The following is a 22,879-nucleotide window of genomic DNA, read 5'->3' on the forward strand; positions in this document are numbered from 1 at the left end:
TTTTCCTTTTTTCTGTTTACAGGCACATTTTATTTTGGGACACAATGTACAATGTATGTTTCATTTCAGAGCATTTGGGGTCTGACAGGAAGAGAACTTTGGTTTAGTGAAATATGATTGACAAGTGTGGCTGATATAGCCTAGCAGTTGACATAGACTGAAGAAAAAAATATGTGCATGAAATTAATTCAAAGAATATCATGTTTTAGAGTCAAATTGGTCTCATTTGGTGCAAAGTAAAAAATATCTACATGTAGGTGTACATCTTGAAATAAATAGCAACAAATAACTATTCTGTGTACTTTGAGATTAATTCATATCTCGGCCATTTATTGCTGTCATGATCCATGGTTTACAAAAAAAAATATTATCAAGATTCCTACATGTACCATGTATTTAAATAAAACAAATATGGTAGCATTACAACATAACAGCTAATGTTTTGCTATCATTTCATAAACCAAAACTGTACAAGAAACAAACATCAGTGAATAGTACTGGCTGATCTTAAATATGTATGGAAGACTGAGGTTGTTAGTAGTGCTGCTCACATGTCATTATTTGTTTACATCCTTTCCTCTTTGAAGAGGTTTCTATTTCTTTAATGAAATTATGGAAAGAGTGAAAACAGGAAAGGCAATTACAATAATATCCTATTTACTCCTAGGGACTGTTTTCACTAAGGTTGTAAGCACTAAAAATTTGTCATCCTAATTCTTCTTATCCAATCAAAACCAAGGAAAATTCTTAGATCTGACAACTTGACAAATGTTGATGAAAACCTTACAGGTTCTGAAAAAACAACACAGCATGTACAAATAAATGTAGTGACGATTACAGTCAAATTCAATGCATAAACAGAGCAGCTTTGGGTGATTTCAAATAGTGTTAAATGCTGGTGTTGGGGCAAATCAAACACCAATCATAACACCTAACTTGAAGTGTCAACATACTTTGTTGGGTTTTTTCAATAAAATTATTACTATAACTTGCTCTGCCAAGTAGCCAAGTTCAGTAGCTGGTTATACATTTATCTAAACAGCAACACCACTTTAAATCACCCATTGAAAGTTAGAAACATATCTTCACCAACTTCAACTATTCTATTCACATGCTCTATTACATGTTACATGACACCTAGATATACCCTTGCCATTTGATTGTTTGATATTGATCATTCAGCCCATTTTTTAAAATGACGTAATTCAGGCACCACAAGCAAAAACACTCCCGTTTGCAGTGCGTGTGTTGTATGTACGCAACAATAAACAGACCAAGCTTGTACTGCATGAGTATATTTTGCATCAAAATTCATGAATTTAAAACGAAAAAGGATCTCTATTTTTAAGTGTCATATAAATCAAATAATGAATGTTATTTTCATTTGTGCAATGGACAAAATACTTCATTCAGTGAAAGATAAAATGAATGATCCATTTAAAAGGCTATGCCTAATTGAATGGATCATTTCATCTTTCACTTTGTGAAGTATTCTGACTGTTGCACTCATAAACATTAATTATTAGTATACTGTCACCTCAACACTTAACATGAATATATGGATGGGTTATCTCAGTCAAATGGGCATTTCAAAACGGATGAATTTTCTAAACAGATGCAAGGTTCTTTATTCTAAGTACTCTAATTCTCCATTGATAATTTGGTTGTCAAAATGTAATTACACTTGTTTGTATTCTTGGGGAAATGTTTGTGTACCCTTTACAACTCACCTTTAGTATACTGTGACCTATTTGTATGAAATTTCAATAATCTGATTTGACTGCAGTCATGCATGTGAATCTTATTTCATGAGGTGCTAGTGACAGGAATTTGCTTAATACTTTGGTTCCAGTTTGCATACTCTTACTTATCATATTTCTATAGCCAACAAGCCTTGAGCAAGTCTAAGTTGTCTGAACAATTTACGTATCATGCATTACGTTTTATCTGCTATTTGTAATCCATCATTAAATGCAGGAGAAAGGTAAAAATTTATGCTGAGACAATATAAAATCTTACATTAAATTCATGATAGTACATAGTATATCACAAGACCAGACAACAACAGGAAACACAGAATGTAAAAGCAATCTGAAATTTGAAACCCTAACTTGTCATCCACAAATATACAAAACAACATACCAAGCAATAACTGGAAGACAATGGTTACTGTTATTTCAAGTTCATTGTTGGTATTGGTGTTGAGAGTAACTGGGCTGACTTACCTAACTTTAAAAACATGATATTTGTTATATAATTTTAGAGGTTGGTCCTAGCACCAGCTCAATTAGAAAATCAGCCTAATCAACATCAAATCAACCAGTAACAAAATAACTTGAGCTGTGCTTCTGCAAAGAAATGCTTGACTAATGTGCAGAAAGGAATGCGACATGTTACTAATGGGGCATTGCAAAAAAAAAATAACATTCAATTCCAAATCAAGCCTATCACAAAATCAAGTGTAAGTCCTTTGATTAAATGCAAAATTGCAGTCAACTTGTGAGCAATTGCAACTCAAACTTTCATGTAATGCCGGCCCCATCAGGCTTGATGTAAGGAATTACAATTGATTTGCAACTGAAAATACCTTTCCTTCCATGCCCCATATGTTAAAAAGTACTTCATATTTAAAGTACCATGGTACCAAAACTTGCTTCAACCAAACTGCAAAATGTACATCTTCATCCTCTTCCAGTTAACTTTATCTGATGTTTTTAAAGTCTCACATGGGGATAATAATAACCAAGTGGTTAACTCCTTTGCACAACAAAACTCATTGACATTTCTTGTAAGAGTTCAGGTATGGTGAAACATCACCACACTTATGCTCTTAAATATATATTGAACAGTTCAAGTCTATATAAAGATATTGCCCATTATCTATATAGAGTATTTTAACGATACATTAAAAATGCACATCAAATGCCTATTCAATATGAGAGGATTGAGATTGAAACCCATAGGCTCCTGTACAAATTTGCTGTTCAATATTTATTTTTGATAAAATCACTAGATGTCGTAAAATCATTTTGATAGATATCATAAATGTATTTATCCAGTCAAGTCTAGGTATACATTTTGCACCAACTTAATCTGAAAATCTGATCATACTAGTGACTCTTGTTATTTTGCAAAACTAGAGCTGTCTCTTGCCTCTGCAAAATTGTATTTTATAACTGACAACTCGTCGACTTCAAACACAAAATGTTCTTGAGCTATGTTGTTAAGCTCTGCTATGTCCTGTCTAGACAAGCCTTAAATGTCATAAAGAACAACAAGTGTTTTTTTTCTTGCACAGATTTAATTTTGAACAGGTAACTTTAAGACCAATATTCTGGGATATACATCAGTGTACAAGTTTCCCCTGTTGCATTTCATAAACAAAATAAAACACACATACATTAAATTGTTTCTTTCTTTCTTTGAAATAGAAACACTTCACTATTTAGTAATACATGTATGTTAAACAGAGGGTTCCATAAAATGTCCTTGTATTCCTTCAAGCAATCTGCAGGATTCACTTGTCATTGTACAAATTTTGTACATGATTTTCTCCTAGAATGGTAGATCATGTTGTGCATGTACACTGATTGAAATCCATTCAATGGAAACACTACTCCTGAAGTCTTAGAAAACTTTGGTGAATTGGTAAACTGTGATGTTGGAAACTCACCAACTTGCTAATACAAACTAAACACACGAGACATAGGTCATTACTACTTTCAGTCAATTCCTACACACAAAAATACATTCCTACAATCAACATTACATGTGTGTTTCTTCATGATTGATTTTTTTTTATCAAAGCAATCCATACTTCATAACACATGTACACTCATAATTCCATATTTTCCTAAAATACAATGCTAGAACTGCAATTCATTTCAGATCAATCACAAGAAATGGGTTTACACAGAAATAAAAACAGAGCCTTTAGAAGGTTCCCATCTCGTTTTTTGACTAAAAGTGAAAATACAACATTCATCCTATGTGTTTTTATAGTACTGATCCCATTTAGGTTCAACCAATCAAAAACATAATCTTTCTATCAGTACATTATTAATAAAAAGTGGATGCACATCAAGCCTTTGGCTTATCAACCTGAGATTTTGCAAATTCTATCATCTATTTTTAGAGATTCAAATAAAAACTATACATGCCAGGGATTGCACTAAAAATAAAACAAAACAGTTGTCACATGGTTATGATTGATAACACTTCTCAAAATGAAATTCTGACTGGGGAAAGACATAAAAAAGTACATTTTAAATAAAAGAGATATGCATATATTGTACTTCATAATCATGAAGTGTTTAAGCAATACAATACACCATTACATATCTAGCTTTAGTAGGTAAGGTGCATGGTAGGAACCCAGATAGAGAGCTTTTCCTGTATCAAGAACCTCACTGACTGAAGGTACAATCTTTCCTGTAGGATCATGAAGACTCTGGACGATCTCACCTTCCTGGTTCAGTTCTATGATCAGACCATACTGAGGCATCAGATTCACTATTTGAGTAGGATCAATGAGCTGTAAAGAAAAAAAAGTTGTACAATGTTTATTAAAGCCAATCTCTAGCTTGCTTAATCTAAGCACATTTCAATAGCTTGGCTTTCATTATCAGATAAAATCAAAGATTATGCATGTGTACTAAAACTTCGTAAGCATGGAATGGGAAGAAAAATTCAGGATTCAATCTTGTATTGGTAAAGCTTTCTGGTATAAATGAACTAAATTTATTAGATAAGGATTTGAAGGGCTTATATAAAATAATAATACACAAAAAGAAAGGATGTTAAATTATTTCATTAGTAAGGGAACCAATATAACCATGGATATCACTATAAAATCACCTACTTTTGCTATAAGACGCCTAATCCAAGGATACGGGGCAAGTAGGTCTGCCGTTAGAAGCCCTCTTCTGCTGCTAGCAAATGCCAGACCCACCCAGTAGCCTCCATTACGACTAGGTCTGATATTATCAGGCATCCCTGGAAGATTATCAATGAAGACTTCTGTTGATCCTGTCATAGGTCCAGTCAAGTGATATCTACATCATCAAAGATAATAGAAAATGTCAGTGTAAGATTTAATACTCCCAGTACAACCAAATTGTCGCATTAGCTGATGACATGGCAGCTACCACAACTCTTTCAAGGAATCAATTTCTGTGTCTGGTACCCATTTACCCTACCTGGGTAAGGTAAATCGATGTCCTGATGAAATTAATTCATATAGCAATGGTGTCTGAACCCTATATACCTGGTGATTTGTAGTCCAAAGACTTGTTCACTAGACCACAATGCCTCTACATGAAGGAATCTGATGTTGCTCACAATTATTCTCAAAATACTTATCTGAAAAACACCCTCATTTATGACATGATAAGTTTGATAAAACACCCTTTACAATGTAGCTCCACAAGTAATACCATACTTACTTTAATATTCTGTATCTTGATGTTTCTGCAATGAGGAGAAAGTCTTTCTTGGGTGATAGTTGAAGTCCATTGGGGAAGTGTAATTTATCCAGTGATAGGTCACTCATACGATTCACCGGATTGAACCATAGCAGCCTAGTGGACCAAAACAAACATTTGATAGGTTAGTCACAAATATATTGAAACATGAAAATATATAACAAAATTTTACTTGCCTATGAATCATGCTGTCCAATTCGTTGAAAATTTAATCATGTGGCAATTTGTTTGATGTCTCAAATTACTTGTTCTCTATAGCCACAGATTTGCTTCAGAAAGATGGCTATATCACCTTTGAAAGATTAGTTTGTCCAAATACCTAACTAACAGTAATTATTCAGTTATTAGATATTAAACAAATATATCAGGCTTTGAGAAAGTATAGTGGAATTATTTGTCCGAGGTTGGTCTGGCAATTACTATTTTTCCCCGAGGGGCGAAGCCCCGAAGGAAATATAGTAGTTTTGCCAGTCCAAACGAGGATGAATAATTCCCACTATGCTTTCGAATGAAACTCCTGATATATTTGTTTTATATCCTACTTTTAATAATTTATAACCAAAATCTATGCGCTGAGCAAAAATGCAAAGTCATGTTACTTGCGTTGAATTACCTACTTTTCTCCGAGCCACCGTGCTCAGCGGAATGCAGATTAGCGTCTGCGCTGACGCATCGCGCTGGACTTGCCCGGGAGAGAGAGCGCGCAAGCCGGTGCGCCGAGATATCCAGTTTTGTGAAATAATGACGTCAGACCTCGATATATCCAAAAATATATTGAGGTCTGAAGTCATGCAACATCATAGTTGAAATATATTTGGTCACATGATGCTATTTGAACCAATCACTATACAGGATTCAATCTATGTAGGATATAAACATGTATATATCTTGTATATACATGTATATACCTTTTTATCTTGAATATTGTGGTTATTATTTCAAATGTTGAATTATTATTCATACATTGTACGCGCTATGGTACTTTTTATTTTTAGCGCCTCTAAGTATCCATTATTATTATCATATACACATCATAATGACAATTCGGGTGGGTGACTCATAAAGCTGTTCATAAGATACGAATGACTTTACGCACGACTGGTGATCCTTTCTTGGGCTATGTGATATAGCCCTATGTAATTGATTTATGACTTAAGAACATGAAACACCCACCTGAATGGGTTTCAAAAATACATCATCATTAATGGTGACCTTCTAACTCACCTACCACAACCTTTACTTTCCAATGCAAGTATCCCATAGTCCTTACGATACTTGCGATAACTAGAATCAGTGAAGAGGAAATCTCCATTATCCAGCTTTACAAAATCATTTGCAAACCTCATCTGATGTCCTTTGTAACTTCTCTGAGTTGAAACCAATTCAACAGGAAGGGATTCTGCATAAAAGTTAAAAAAGACAATAGTATGATATAGTCAATGGAAAATCCAGGGGTTACTTCCCTGCGCAAAACAAACAAGGCTACGCTGGAGTTTTTAAAATGGGAGTTTTTCAATGTATACTTTAATCTGTTGTACCAAAGACACTACAAGGGGAAGACCGAACACTTTGGCAAATTTTTTAAAAGCTCAATTTCGCTCAAGGGGAAGGGAGCCTGACAGCGTTGAGTAAGTAAACTGATGCAAATCGGCAAAGGTTTGTGTACAAGACATATGGGGTGGCTAAGGGTCAGTTTTTATTATTACTGTTACAGAGTGAATGAAAGCATACATTTGGGTATAGAGCTTATATGGACCAACTTTTGATTTCAGATGGGGATCCAACCAAACCAGGTTCATCTTCACTAGTTGCCATGGCAACAGATTAATTTTCAAAAATAATTTCTATTCTCCTGTACATAGTAAATAAACATGATATTAATGACTAAATTAATCAATTTCAAGCTTTCATTTTAATAGAAATAAAATTTTCCAATATTTAAGGTTATCAAAATAGTTGCAATCGGTCCATTGCCATGGTAACAGCTTATTTTCCACCCAGAAAAAAAAATTTTTTTTTTTTTTTTTTTCTTTCATTTTTTCAAAATGTAGAATATGATTTTTCTTTCATCTCTCCTCTACTTTAGGGTGTTTAACACAAAAGTACTTGTTGCTAAATGCATAAATACCATATTATACTGTTGCTATGGCAACAAAATAACACCTACTGGGCAAAACAAAAATATGGTGGAAAATACAACAAAAATGAAACATCTACAGGTTTGGCCCACTCATTTAATTTTGAAAACGAATTACAGTAAGAGTATTGTTCATTAGACTGTCACACTGATCATGCCTTGGTAACACAAGAATTTAATAATAAAATGTTGCAAACATCCAGTTGCCATGATAACAGCTAATTATCCCAAAGAAAAGTACAAATTTTGATAAAAACATGTAGAATCATATTTTTCTTTCATTTCCCCTATATTTTTAGGTGTAAAAGATAGTTATGCTTGTTGCTAAATGTATAAATACCAAGGCTTAGGCTTTGCTATGACAACCAGATAACATGGTAAACAAGATAATGGTGGAAAAAACCATAACAAATTACCTAAAATACATACATATGCGTAAGGTTTGACCCAGTCATTTCATTTTGAAAACAAATTACAGTAAGTGTTATGCATGATTTCATTATAATTATAAATATTAATGTTGCATTGGTAATGCTAGAATTCAATGATTAATAATGATGTTGCAAATAACCCATTGTCATGGTAAAGGCTTATTTTTACCAGAAAAGTGCAAATTTGTATTGCCATGGCAACCAAATAAGACTCGTTTTGTATGTGTTTAGGTAGTGGAGGATCTAGGATTGACCAAGGGGGGGGGGGGTGATGCACACAAAGCAACCAACCTTTTATTAAATATGTGTCAAGCCAAAACAAATTAAAACACTTTTTAACACTGCCCCCTTTCTTACATCGATTCACCCAGTAATGACTTATAAAAATACACATATTGCTAAAATGTTTTTTTTATATGAAAGAGCCCCACCCCGCCCCCTTTGGAGAAAAATATCACATTTTTATCCAGGCGCCCCCTCCCCATGGATCTGCTATGTGTAGAGATGTGAGTAGACATGTGAGACTACTAAATAACTAGAAATATGCGCTAAATGGGGGGGGGGGGCAAAACAATAAAGTGAAATTTGTTAGGGACCGCCCCACTCTCAGCTGCTATGATCGATACATGCACTATTTTCTCCTCTCAACTATCGGCTGTGTATTTTTTTGTATAGGAGCAATATAAAAGACTACCCATGGGGGAGGCAAAGGCAGGTCCCTGGGAACAGTTTTTTTTTACTGGGGTGCTGATGTAAATTTGAAAAAAAAAAAAAAAAGGGGGGATAAGTACAAAATGGAGATCAAATCGGTCCTGAGAAATTTGGAAAAGCAAAAAAAAAAAAAGGGTTTCCTTCAAAAATGGAAATCAAATTGGTCCCAAGAAATTTGAAAAGCAAAAGAAAAAGAAAAGGGGGAGGGGGGGGTTTAACTATAAAATGGAGGTCATTTTGGTTACTTTTTTTTTTCACATCTGCTGCCTATGGAGAATAGTACAGCACCCCCTAATGCCATGGGCAAAGGGTTGAGGAGGCGATGCCAGATCGTTGGCTTTAAACGGGAAGTTCACCCTGACAAAAAGGTTATTGTAAACATAGCAGAAAAAATATTGCATAAGGTTTGAGAAAAATCCATCAAAGAATGAAAAATTATTAGAATTTTAATTGTGAATTTTCTACATATCGTATGGTAAAAAATCAATGAAATGTCATTTTCTCAGATACTTAAAATGGCTTTTACTGAACCTTCAATATATCAATAGACAAATTATTTCACACCCATTCCTAAACAGAAAACCAAAATAAGTCATTAGCAACCATTAAAATATCAAAATTTATGCATTTTATATTACATAACATATGGGGCAGCTGCTCGTTTATGACGTCACAAATTCAAAACTTGAAATTCTAATAACTTTCTTAATCTTTAACAGATTTTTCTCAAAACCGTCACCAATATTTTCTCTGCTATTTTTACCACAAAGTTTTCTTCAGAGTGAACTTCCCCTGTAATGTATTGTGCCACCATTAAAATTGATTAAATTTTGAAAATCTGGCAACCCCACTTCTAAAATCTGAAGAAAAAAAAAATCAAATTCAAAACTGAATATATCTTTAACATTTCTAGGAAATAAGAGGTGAAATTTATCCCCCTGTGCTGCCCCTTTACCCTCTTTTGTATGCCTTGTACACAGGGTTTGGCCGACTACTCAACGCTGTAGGGCGCCCTTCCCCATGTGCGAAATTCAGCATTTCATTACATGCTCTATTGAGTGTGCGATCTTCCCTTGTAGTGTTTTTGGTTATACTTATACTAGATATATCAGACCTCCTAATATTTACATGTACTTCCTCAAATCATCTCTTGTATTTTCTTTGCAAATCACAATACCTCTTTATCAGTCAAATTGTAGAGCTCAGAAGATGATGCAACTGGAACTCCTCATTAATATTGGAATTAATAAATAACTCCAATTAATAATTCTGAAATACTTAAAAGTACATCAAATCTTTAAGTCAAACTCACATGACTTAAAACGATACAAAGGTTGAGGGTATCAGAAGACTCTTCCCTTTACTTTCATGTATTTTATTTTTCATCTTTTCTTAAGAGTTCAACAATGTTCAACTTTTTCGCAAGTCTCCGTATATGTATGTCTATCTGACTGTCTATTTATCTTTCAATCTTATATCAACTCATTTGTTTAAATAATTATGTCTGTTTATAAACTAGTATTTATCTTTCTACGACAGACCACCTAATTCGTCCGCATGACGAATTAAAATCTAGTTCTAAATTTCATTTCAATGGTAATTAACTTACTTCCTTTATGATCAATTTCAAAAAGCCCATAGTAAGCATCGATCATGTAGAGCTTATCACCAATAAACTTGATCCCCAATGGACGGCCACATTTAATCTCGTCTTCTCTGGTGCCTAGACAGAACAGAAAAATGGCTTCAGGTTCAAGAACAATCAATCAATCAAAATTAATGGAGGGAAAAACAGGCATCTAAAAAATATGTAATTATTCATGAAGTTACTGAAATAAGACTCAACTCTTGCAGCAGTGGCATACCATATACTAGTTGGGAAGATCACAAGTTATAAAAGCAGACTGCAATTCTTTAATTACATGGACAAAAGCCTGGATTACCAGTAAGAGTAGGACAGGTACATATCCATAACAGTAAGGTTCTATGTTCATGAAGCATATATACCTAGACCTCAATTTGGTTTAGATCTAGCAGGGTAATGTGGTCTAGTAGTTAGGGCATTGGACTCACAATTGAAAGGTTGTCTATTTTCTTTCATGGCCCACTACTTTGGAATTCTTTGCCGTTTAATTTGAAAACATCTTGTTCATTTAATATTTTCAAACGTAACTTCAGAAACTTTATATTTGATAATTAAACCTGTTTGTAAATATTTATATATATATATAATCTAAATCTTACCATTTGTGAATCTATGCCTTTGTATTGTCTTCTAATTGTTTTGTTTTTTACTTTTGATATTGTCAATAATTATTTCTTTTTAAAGTAAGTTGGGGTGGCCTTTTTATAAGGATATTCTTTTCCTTTTTGGCTGCTTCCCTCTCAATGCTTATTTATGTCTTTGATGTTATGTAAACTTTGTTCCTATGTATTTTACCACATTTGTATTCATTTTTATGCAGAGAGAAAAATAAACTTGAATTGAAATTGAATTGAGTTGTGAGTTCAAGTCCCCACTATGCCACTGCCTCCACTTTGATAAAGACCCTCACTACATGTATGCCTGATTAACTGAGACGTAAAATGTTTCCAATCTAATTGGTTACTTGTACACAGCTTGGAGTTATAAAAGCATAAAGCTGTCCTGCCGAGTTCCTATGGGAGTTAATGAAACAGAAACCTATAAAACGATATATATCTTTAAATTTCTTGTTTTGAGCTACCAAGCAGCATAGCAAATGCAAAACAATACTGCAATTTTTCCCTCCTCAAAAAGATTGATAAACATAACAAGTGGAATGCCTCTGGCCGTCTCACCTGCATCACGCGATTCAATATAGCAGCAGTGCTGATTTTGAAAACTACTATAACTCGCACAAGATGTTCAGTGATACTTGGTTACTCTTATTTCCACGTTTTATGAACTAGACCAATACACTTATAGAGATATGATGGCAATTCAACAAATACCCCCAACGTGGCCAAAGTTCTTTGACCTTACATGACCTTTGACCTTGATCATGTGACCTGAAACTCGCACAGGATGTTCAGTGATACTTGATTACTCTTATGTCCAAGTTTTATGAACTAGACCAACACACTTTCAAATTTATGGCTGTAATTCAACAAATACCCCAATTTGGCCAAAGTTCATTGACCCTAAATGACCTTTGACCTTGATCATGTGACCTGAAACTTGCACAGGATGTTCAGTAATACTTGATTACTATTATGTCCAAGTTTCATGAATCAGATCCATAAACTTTTAAAGTTATGATGGTAATTCAACAGATACCCCCAATTCGGCCAAAGTTCATTGACCCTAAATGACCTTTGACCTTGGTCATGTGACGTGAAACTCATGCAAGATGTTCAGTGATACTTGATTAACCTTATGTATAAGTTTCATGAACTAGGTCCATATATTTTCTAAGTTATGATGACATTTCAAAAACTTAACCTTAGGTTAAGATTTTGATGTTGATTCCCCCAACATGGTCTAAGTTCATTGACCCTAAATGACCTTTGACCTTGGTCATGTGACATGAAACTCAGGCAGGATGTTCAGTAATACTTGATTAACCTTATGGCCAAGTTTCATGAACTAGGTCCATATACTTTCTAAGTTATGCTGTCATTTCAAAAACTTAACCTCAGGTTAAGATTTGGTGTTGACGCCGCCGCCGCCGTCGCTGTCGGAAAAGCGGCGCCTATAGTCTCACTCTGCTATGCAGGTGAGACAAAAAGGTGAGTTGGCTGGTTCAACTTTACTATCCAAGGCCAAAATAGTCCAAACTTGAAACAGTTGTGCAAATAATCTGTTGAACCAACAAGCCAACTCTTAGTCTAAATGTATCAGTATTACCATAATTAGATAATTACTAATTATCAAACTGTTGCAAACTGAATAGGGAACCAAGAACTATTTGTATGTAAGTGTATATATGTATTTTAGGTCATATGGTTGGGGTCTAGAGTTGATGCTGTTCAAAAAATTTCAATACAAACTGAATAAACCATATCAGAGATAAATAATATAGTTTTGATATCAGTAAAATATTATAAAACAAATAAGGATGTACATCACTTGATCCTGAATAGAGCAACTTACCACAAGGAGGAGTACCAAGCTGTGCAATAACTTTGATGTCTTTATCATTCTTAATCTCTACCACTTTACCATCATAGGTACCTGTGTAAATGCGACCTACAAGAAAGAAAAAAAATCAAACTTTCACCCATTCTTTGTTCTTCTAAACCCCAACTTTCCATTTGGTTAGAATACCATTAATATTTGGCTAAATAGACAGCAATTGAAACAAAATGTCATTTACCAGCACATATTCATACCCCCTCCCTCCATCCATCCTCTCTATCTACCTCACTCTTACATTAACAAAAGCAAATGCCAGCACATTATTGCAACTACTTCCTTGATGACAATCTTTTTAAATGAATTCCAAGGCCCCATACTACCAGCAAGTATTGAAAAAGGAAATATTCCATGACATTTTTGATGGTAGAGTGGTTGTTATACTTTACCTTTATTATAGGCCAATGATTCAGGTCCAATAATTTTTCCTTCTAGTAGTTTCTGAGCTTTCTGGAGTTTGTTGTTTGGTGCCAATGCTCCAGTCCATGGCCGAGGAGGTGGTAACCTAGTATCACAGAAGTAATCCATACAAAGTCATAAGGAAGCAAAATAAATGCATCCAAAAAAGAATTTATTTGAGGGGGAAAAATGAAAGGTGTCTGTTAAACTGTATTGTTGTTGATACCTTGATTTCTTAGTTTTTAATACAAGATATGAAAAACAACAGAATTTATATCATGATTTATTTCAAACTAGGGATGCACTACTCAAAAGTTGCTATTGAACCAATTCTTTAAAAAAAAGTACCAAATGATATCAATCAAAACAATACAAAGACATTACCCACTATTATTATATATTTTTAAAACCAATATATTTGCATGATTCAATCTAAAAAAGAAGCAGAGTTTACACATCTATTACATACACAAACAAAGACAGAAAGGAAAGGTAATTCAAGGGGAATCTAGCCCAAATAAAAATTTGTTTATAAGAACAAAAAACTCAGTGATACAGATAGGTGAAAGTTTGAAAAACAGTTTGAATGCTGTAAACTTTTAGGTATGATGCTTTCAAATTATCTGAAATGTCATGCTCATTACAAGTATGTGAAATGAGATTTAAAGAGTGAATCAAAACGACTGTGTAACGTGACTTACTCAAATGCCTCAGGTTCTGCAGGGGATGATTTGAGTGTGATGAGTATAGTCAATGCAAGCACTATCACAAAGGTGATCTTAAATACTCTGGAAAATAAGTTACAGCATCTTGTCCTGGAAAGAAGCAGAAGAGATATCAATTAAAGCTTAACCAGATGTTATGATTGCTTGACTTGTTATAGGATTATACTCCTAGTTTTGGTTTTGTTTGATAAAAATATGAAATTAATATCTTACCTGTACATTGGCTCTAACCTTACAATTAACTATTAAAGGGGGGGGTGAGAATAATAATATTGGATTTGCAGGGCTCGAAATTGGTGGCGGTCCGGGGGCCATTGACCGCCTAAAGCTCCGTCGGGCACCCTAAAAGTCGGGTAATAGTGCCCGGGCTGACCACCAGAAAAAATAAATGTAGAAAACCGAAAATGAGTAGGTCTAAAACGAATGAAACTTCTGGATCTGGATCTGGATGTAATACAGTGCAGGACCGTTAGGTATAATGCACCGGGTTAGGAGAGGGCGCAAATGAGTTTAGTCGAACCGTAGGTGGCTTTCTTCGATCTTGGCTTTAAACACCTCTGGTGATGTACTGCTGACAACTTCGTTAGGGAGTTGATTCCAGGCCAACGTTGTATTCACAAAAAAAGAATTTCTTAACTGCTCTGTGTTACAATGTCTTATTGAGAAACACTTGGAGTTATTTGTTACTTGTTTCTCTACCACATTAGTAGCATCAAAGTTTACAAATTTCTTAGCTTTGATATTACGTTTAGGTCTTGCTTTAATAAGAAATTTATCAACAGGAAGGGCAGGAACCAACCCCTCGACCACTTTGAAGTAGGATGTAAGTTTCAGGACTTGGCGTCTTGAGGCAAGAGTAGGCAGGTTGAGATTCTCTCTCATCTTGGTAATCGAACCTGGTTCTCGAGAGCTGTAGTCCCCACAGATGAACCGTACTGCTCTACGCTGTGTTTTCTCCAGACATTGAATATCCTTCTGAAGATAGGGATCCCACACACATGCACCATATTCCAGGATAGATCTGACTAGTGCAATGTATGCTGTGCGCTTGCAGTTCTCTGGGCAGAAACTTAGGTTCCTTCTGAGTAAAGCAAGGACAGAGTTTGCCTTCCTCACAGCTTTGTTGATCTGGGGTGACCACTTCAGATTGTCAGCTAATGTTACTCCAAGGTATGGATGTTGAGATACATGTTTAAGTATACAGTCATTTATGGTGTAAAAGTATGAGGTTTTGGCATTTATGCTCATAACTTGGCACTTGCCAGCATTGAACCTCATTCCCCAAGTGGATGCCCAATTTTCTAATGCAGTAAGGTCCTGCTGCAGCTTATGATGGTCTCGTTGAGATTTAATCTGTCTATACAGCACACAGTCATCTGCGAATAAGTGAACCTGTGACTGGACAACATCAGGGAGGTCGTTGATGTGGCATAGAAATAACAAGGGTCCGAGTACTGTCCCCTGCGGCACACCTGATGTTACTTCCTCTGTTACTTCTCTCATGCAGAGCATTTAAACTTATATTTTGTTGCTTACGTTTAGAAATTTTGAAATCCGTTTAGACGAATTCTGCACTGATTATTCAATTTTTTTACAATTCTCCCCGACTTCATTGTAGATTCGATCCACATCGCGCATCAAAGACAGTCACGCTTAGTCTAGTCCCACGCATGCAATCAATCTCACTCCCGTGATCGAAAGTGCAAGTACACACTGAGCAAGACTGGTACCTAGTTTTGTAAATTTTGTGTGTATGACGCACACACTCTTATGCCGCGGTATATGGTATCATTCAACAGACTGACCCGTGATCCCACCACTTAGGTATTGTGCGGCACTACCGTACGCTCTCAATATGACCGCATATTCAATACCCTTCATTATTTCGCGGCATGTACATTGATCAACCCACTGACGGTTCGGCTAGCCCATGGCACTAGCGCACGACTTTCATGGGCCGATCGACGGCCGGCGTATCCAGTCATTGATCGGCCCATTGAACTTGAATAAAGTTAAGTCCTTTCATTATAGTATCAAATTCAACGTGTGGTGAGCTTGTTGTGTGTTATTTGGTGATCGAGGACACATTTTGTGATGTTGGGGAATGGACAACAACATGATCACTTGTTTATGTTTTGCCTCATCCAAGCCACTTGTGGTTTTGTTCCCACTCTTTCTGTAATGTACACTTCTGGGGCCCATTTCATAAAAAGTTGCTATAAATTCTTTCACAGCCAGAGGCTGAATTGTGGAATCTTTTACAAATCAAAAATATAAACATTACATAAACATCATAAATAATTACATGATTACACAATGCAAAATTAAAATACTAATATGATATCCAAAAACAAACTATGAGTACAGGATATCATGCATTAAAAGAAAACAAATTAAGCACAGAGACTCAGAGTTTACCTTAGAGAGAGTGACAGAGAGAAAGGGACTGGGACAGAAAGAGACAGTTACACAGAAAGAGAGAAACATGGACAGAGAGAAAGAGAAAAGGATCATGAGTAATTTTTTTTATCTCCTTTGAAACAAAGGCTTGAGTTTGTCCTTTTTAATCCACAGAAAGGTTCCACCAGTAATGTAGTGTTTCGCAGCAAACTTACACAAAAGTATACAGAGTTGATACACTTTACAATTTGTCATGATACAATATTTTCAATATGCATGTGATGACCACCTAAAGTTCAGTCCAGGGTGCCCGGCTGACTTCCAAAAATTAAAGTTAATCGACAGGCCTGAATTTGTATAGCGCATGTATCCACCTTGCTAGGTGCTCAAGGCGCTCCTATATTACCCCGGCTAAGCTAGTCTACCGATTCTGGTGTGCACAGCTTTTTGAGGAATTACTTCCTGCCGGTACCCATTTACCTCACCAGGGTCAAGTGCAGCACAGTGTGGATAAATTTCTTGCTGAAGGAAAATACGCCATGGCTAGGATTCGAACCCACGACCCTCTGTTTGAAAGGCGAGAGTCAGAACCACTAGACCACGACGCGCCCACTGATCAAAACTGATCAAACTTTGTGTGGTCTCTCATTGACTGTGTGTTCTAAGCAACTAGTCTTGAAAATATACATTTTGAAATAACCATCAACAATACTGAATTACCGGTAGCCTATAATTTTATTCATACAGAGACATTAAAATGATTTTGAAAGGAAAGTACTTATTTGCTGCTCGGTAATAATTGATGTGGTATGATTGAGTAAAGAATTATTTTGTAATCATTCAAGTGAGCCTATATCATAAGACTACACACCTCAGAATCTTGCATCATACTGGCCAGATGTGGGTAATTGAAAACTTGAAATGGTGCAATTACAGCTGCTAGTTTGTTGCTGCTTTAAAATTACTACTATTATTGTCTTTTAATATCCCTTCAAGTTGAAACACTTTCTATCTAAATGTGAATCTGAAGTGATTTGTTATTTTTTATTGAATCAGTTGAAGGAAATTATTTCATGAACATACACTGTATATAAAGTCACATACTATAATTCCTTTCTGTCATTTATGTTGATAAAGAGGAAATTAAAAAAAAATTATTTGCATTCCAATTAATTGTTATTTCAATTTTTATTCAAAAGAACAAACTAACTCGAAGAGTAGGTCTACCAAATTTTAAATAAAAATTTAAATATAGTTTTTGGGTGTAATTTTTTTTAAGATCACATAGAATTTTCATTTGAAAATTAGATCATAATTGTTTGTTTAAAAACTCATGCCATGTATCTGTTATGGAGTAGTATTATGCAGGTTGTTGTTTTACACCATATCTGAATATATTTGTGATCAATATCACTCTTATTTATAGTGTAGTTTCTCTTTTCATCCTACAATTTGTTTTCATGTAAACAGTACTCTTGAATGTCTTGAACTACAATTATCATAGTTTCATTTAGATTAAAAAGTGGGATCAGAAAAAAAACACTTAGGCACCTGGCCGGAGTAGATTTGTCTTTAACTTACATCATTCCTTGCTTCTTCATCTTCCTTTTCATCTGCTTGGGAGGCTCATTTTGTCCATCATCCTCAGTCAACTCTGGTTTCCGATGCCTAATTCCTTCAGTATTGGCCATCATTGACTTGATATATCTTCCTTATACTATTATTATATAGAACACAATATTCATGAAACAATGTGTAGAAGTATTAATTATGGTACATGGACTGATTCACCCAACTTCACATTTCTTTCTGTATGATGGGGTGTCCAAACTTCGTGGACATTTCAAAAATATTCATCAGGCTTAACTTTGTTCACAAAATATTCACATTTTATACAAAACAAATTCAAATCATAGCTCCCAAATTGATGGCAAATCGTAAACTATAAAATTATTGACGAAGTTGTGAAGTACATGTAGGTCAAGGGGTTAAGCTGGTATCATGATCTCAAAATTCTTCCGATCGATGAATGTGCACTGTACTGGAAATCCGTTCTGAAAAAGTGTGACCAAACTTCGCGGACCAAAGTTTTGTGGAGATTTAAACAAAAACTCATAATTCAAAAGGTGAGATAATTATATCAGATAGACGGATAAATGCTATAGAATCGGTCAGTACCAAGTTTAACTCACATTATTGATATCTGCTTGCAAAATGATTTCCTGATGCTTAATTGTTGAGATAATAAGAAGATCAGATTTTTTTCGGAATGGGCGCCAACGCGGTGACAAATTTGCCGATCTTTTGTCAATATTTTCATGAATACTGAACTTTTCCTAAAGAAACTTACCAGAGGATAATTTTAAGTCGCTTCTCATGTTGATGATATTGGATTTCAAAGTCTTGAATAAATTTTTAGATAATGGTCGTTCGCGAAAAATGGATACACGCGAAGTTTAGACTTTGGACTCTCTGCCATACTAGCTGCCACTGTGTCTGGCAGCATTCGTTAGAAAGCCAAATTTTGATAGGGGAGGGGGGTCTATCTAGATCTAGTTCAATTATTCTAATCTAAAAAAAGTTAGGCCTATTTTTTTTTAGGCTATTAATTACATGTATAGTCACATATTGTATTACCGGACACTATTATGATTCCGGACGCACATATTACTGCGTTCGAAAACAATTTCGTACCGTAAGCCTTCTGCAATTCAATTTCACATAGCAATACATAAAACAAGATTGCAAAAACAAGGCGAAAAAATCCAACTTTTACATTATTTATCTCTAAAATGACAGAAAATGCTTAAAATATCATATAACATAGTTTTGCATTAACAATTGATATATTTTCTATCGGAAATATGGGCCTGATTTGCCGAATTTCAATCTCGTCCACTCCTTCGATCGAATGATGAGGTGTGGTGTATTGTGGGTGATCGTCGACGGCTAGTTCTCAAGGTACCCATGCGCAAGGTTTACCGTGAGTAGAGCCATCGATCGGCAGCGCATCGATAGAACTTGATGAGCGAGCGTCACGATATGAACGCGAGCATATATTATTGGAAAGTGCCATGGAACATGCAGCTAACAAGAAAAAATAAAATAAGTTATCAAACACGAATTTATTACCAACATCTGCTCAGATTCGATATAAAAAGCAAATAAAAACTTAGAATTTACTCATGATATAATATAAGAACAAAATCACACAAATTTGTTCTTACATCATTATAAAGGATATCTTTACCCGTCCGGAATCATGATGTAATTTGTCGCGCACGAAAATAATTGTTTTTCGTGGAGGGGTATGCGGCAACTGCGATGCAAAGAAAATGGTTGGTAAATATAAAATAATTTTATCATATTCATAATTTTCATAATATTTGGAATAGCAAGTGTGATTTTTTCTTGATTGTATTTCCTCTAGTTGTCATTTTTAAAGCACTGAAAATGAAATAAAGGTGTCCGGCAATATAGGATACACTGCCATACGTCATACTAATATACTAGTACATACAACAAGCTTCATTTTAACCAAAATAATTTTAGTAAAAGAAAATAAAAATAAATAAAATTCCCAGTTCAAAGATCAAGTTCGACTAGTCCTCTAGATTTTACGGCATAGTATTGGTCTATAATATAAAAGTCCTTCATCAAAAATTAAGTGCAGCCCTGCGCCCCGGGGGGGCCACTTCCATTGACGAGTGGATACCATGCGCGACCACGGGGTCTCGAAAAGCACCCTAAACACGTATTTTCCATGTTCTGAAAATGCACCCCTTAACAAGTATTGGCGTCTGAAACCCTACCCTTAACAAGTATTGGAAACAAATCTATACTCTTGGCAAGTATTCCCTGAAATGAATCCCTAAACAAGTATACAGCGATATTTTATAGTTGTGTCACGGGTCCGTCGGTTTTACTAATTTTTACACACCATTTGGTTTAGTAAGGCCCCACCTTCCTCACCTCGCGCAAATCGGGACTCTAAATACGTAGTGTTGGGGCAAAAAGGACATCCTTTATACAACATTTTAATTTTGTTTTATCATCCCCGCAAATTTGACCCTAAACACGTAGCTTTCCTAGCGAAATAGATACCCTTTTTTCATTATATTGTGTTTTTGACACCCTTATCACGTTACGTACGTAACGTGCCCTATCTTGAAAAAGACATCCTTTTTACGTGTTTTTTTGGTCGCGCATGGTATCCACTCGTCAATGTAAGTGGCCCCCCCGGGCCCTGCGCCTGCTGCTGCGCCAACCAGCTCCACGGCGCACGGCCGTGCATACTGTACTGTATATGCCGTGGAACTCCCGTCTCCGGAGTCCGATCCTCTCGCGTCTCCTCAGTCCCTGCACGTCAAACGACTCTCTAACTCTAACTTGTCTAAGTCTAAAACTAAAAGCTAAGTTAAGTCTCAGCTATAAACTAACACTCATATGATAATTTCCAGGTGTTCTCTCTTGCTTTTCTTAATTCAGATCTTAAAAAATTGTTTAAATAAATGTCTTTAAAAGGCGTATTTAAAATGTAAAAGATTTTATCCGGTTTATCCCTACCTTGCTTGCCGACCTTGCTAGCGGCTTCCTCTAACTTTTATGTATTGAGGGTTTTCTACATTCACTTCCTCATACATATCCGGTATAGTCTATTTTGAGACCATGGGCATGGAAATAGTAGCAAAGATTATTAAAAATTATGCTATGATATTCTTTGGCAAAGAAATATCATATATATATATATATCAAGGCAGTTTTGAAGGTGTAATGAATCAGAAAAATTGTCTAACTTACTTCTCGCTTGGATATTAATGACATTAATCTAAATATATTCAATTGCTGAAAAGTTCAATCCCGGAGTTTATATGGATTCAGCAGGAATTTTTTTTCCAGTAAGGTACTCTTTTTCGGTTCGTGGGAACTGTTCCGTCAAAACTAGGAATATTTTGAAGAGAGCAGCTAGAATAGTTGAAAAGAACCCGGAAAAGAACTTTGATTATATTATAAGAGAAGTATAAATACTCCTCTTTACCCCCTTGTGTTTGTATGTTTGTGTGTATTTTTTTGTCATTTAATGTTATTACTATATATATACCCACTGGGCAATTTGTTACCGATTACCAATTTTACCGGTTATTACCGGTAATATCACCCGGAAATTTGAGTAACACCAAATATTACCGTTATTACCATGTTATTACCGAAATTATAATTCCTGTTGATACCTGTTACTGTAATTATCACCCTGATGAAACCTACATTTACCTATAGTTACAACAGGGTGATGAGGGGTAATAAGGGTAATGTTGAATGACTTTGATTGGTTATAACATTGCAAACTTTAGTAATAAGAGCAATCTTACAGCAATCCCAGCGAAATTTTCAAAGTCCAAAAAATTACTGTTATCACCCTGATGAAACCAACATTTTACCCAGTTACAAACAGGTTGATAAGGGGTAATGGGTAATGTTGAAACGCTTCCATTCCCAGACAGCAAAGTATCTGGATCACATACGGTTCTTATCTGGGATATCTGGGTCCCATATGGGCCCACATGGAACCCAGATGAAAACATATACTTGAACCCACATGGTGCCCAGCAGTGGCGTAACTACGGGGGGGGGGGCATGGGGGGGGGGCACGTGCCCCCCCCAATCGGCTGACACAAAAAAAAAAAACGGGGAAAAGGAGAAAAAGAGGGAGAAAGGAAGAGGAACGTAGTGGGAAAGAAGAAATTATTATTCATTATAATTGTATATTGTATTACAATCATGTTGTTATTTTACATAGGAAACATTTTTATCATAACTTTATGAAACATAATTTGCTCAGGGTCCATGTCTTCACTGTTCCTGGTGCACGCATTGTCTGTTTAAAGAGATATATAAACCTGTTGTACGAAAACCTCCCGTTTTCAAGTCAATATACATCAAATATATTATTGTTTTATATAGTGACATATGGTTCTTTTTCATGACTACTTAAAGTGATTGCCCCATGTTAAGGTCTTAATATAAAACATTTCCTGTCCGTGATTACGTTCGCTTCAGTGGATTGGTGAGATATGTCTGCTCTCCATGAATTCCTAAAATCAGTCCTTGAAATATCCCTTTTTCTGATCTAAATATCCAAAATTTTCAGCTCGCGCTTCGCGCTCGCATCATTTGGTTAGTGAAATACGTATGGTCTTCGTGAATTCCTACAAACAAGCCTTAGACTGCCCCGCTTCAGGTCTGAATTATCTAAATTTTCAGCTCGCGCTTCGCGCTCGCAATATTTGATTAGTGAGATGCGTATGATAATCATGATTACATTGACTACAAAAAGTGCTTCATGTGTTCAGATGTGATTCTAACACAATCAGCAAGCACTTGGCACTCGCATTAGATGACTATGGTGAGATATGTATAATATTAAGAGATTCCTAAAA

General features: G+C 35.4%; 1 protein-coding gene across 8 annotated transcripts; it reads right to left on the minus strand.

The window, feature by feature from the left end:
• Positions 1–309: 309 nt before the first annotated feature.
• Positions 310–21,347, minus strand: LOC129265036 (adipocyte plasma membrane-associated protein-like). 8 transcript variants are annotated; one of them, XM_064101846.1, is made up of 11 exons: positions 21,009–21,054; positions 19,693–19,761; positions 18,024–18,159; positions 14,019–14,132; positions 13,308–13,423; positions 12,877–12,972; positions 10,372–10,485; positions 6,708–6,882; positions 5,445–5,579; positions 4,862–5,054; positions 310–4,534 (listed from the first exon to the last, which is right to left on the minus strand). In XM_064101846.1, the coding sequence occupies exons 3-11, from the start codon at positions 18,134–18,136 to the stop codon at positions 4,334–4,336; spliced, it is 1,257 nt and encodes a 418-aa protein (XP_063957916.1). In that variant the 5' UTR covers positions 18,137–18,159; positions 19,693–19,761; positions 21,009–21,054; the 3' UTR covers positions 310–4,333. The 8 variants fall into 8 exon arrangements, with proteins under 8 accessions (XP_063957916.1, XP_063957915.1, XP_063957913.1 ...); XM_064101845.1 differs by having other exon boundaries at positions 19,670–19,761; XM_064101843.1 differs by lacking the exons at positions 19,693–19,761; positions 21,009–21,054 and adding exons at positions 18,635–18,670; positions 18,793–18,831.
• Positions 21,348–22,879: the final 1,532 nt, after the last annotated feature.

The sequence above is a fragment of the Lytechinus pictus genome, chromosome 7 (genome assembly GCF_037042905.1).
Source record: "Lytechinus pictus isolate F3 Inbred chromosome 7, Lp3.0, whole genome shotgun sequence".
Taxonomy (NCBI): Eukaryota; Metazoa; Echinodermata; class Echinoidea; order Temnopleuroida; family Toxopneustidae; genus Lytechinus; species Lytechinus pictus.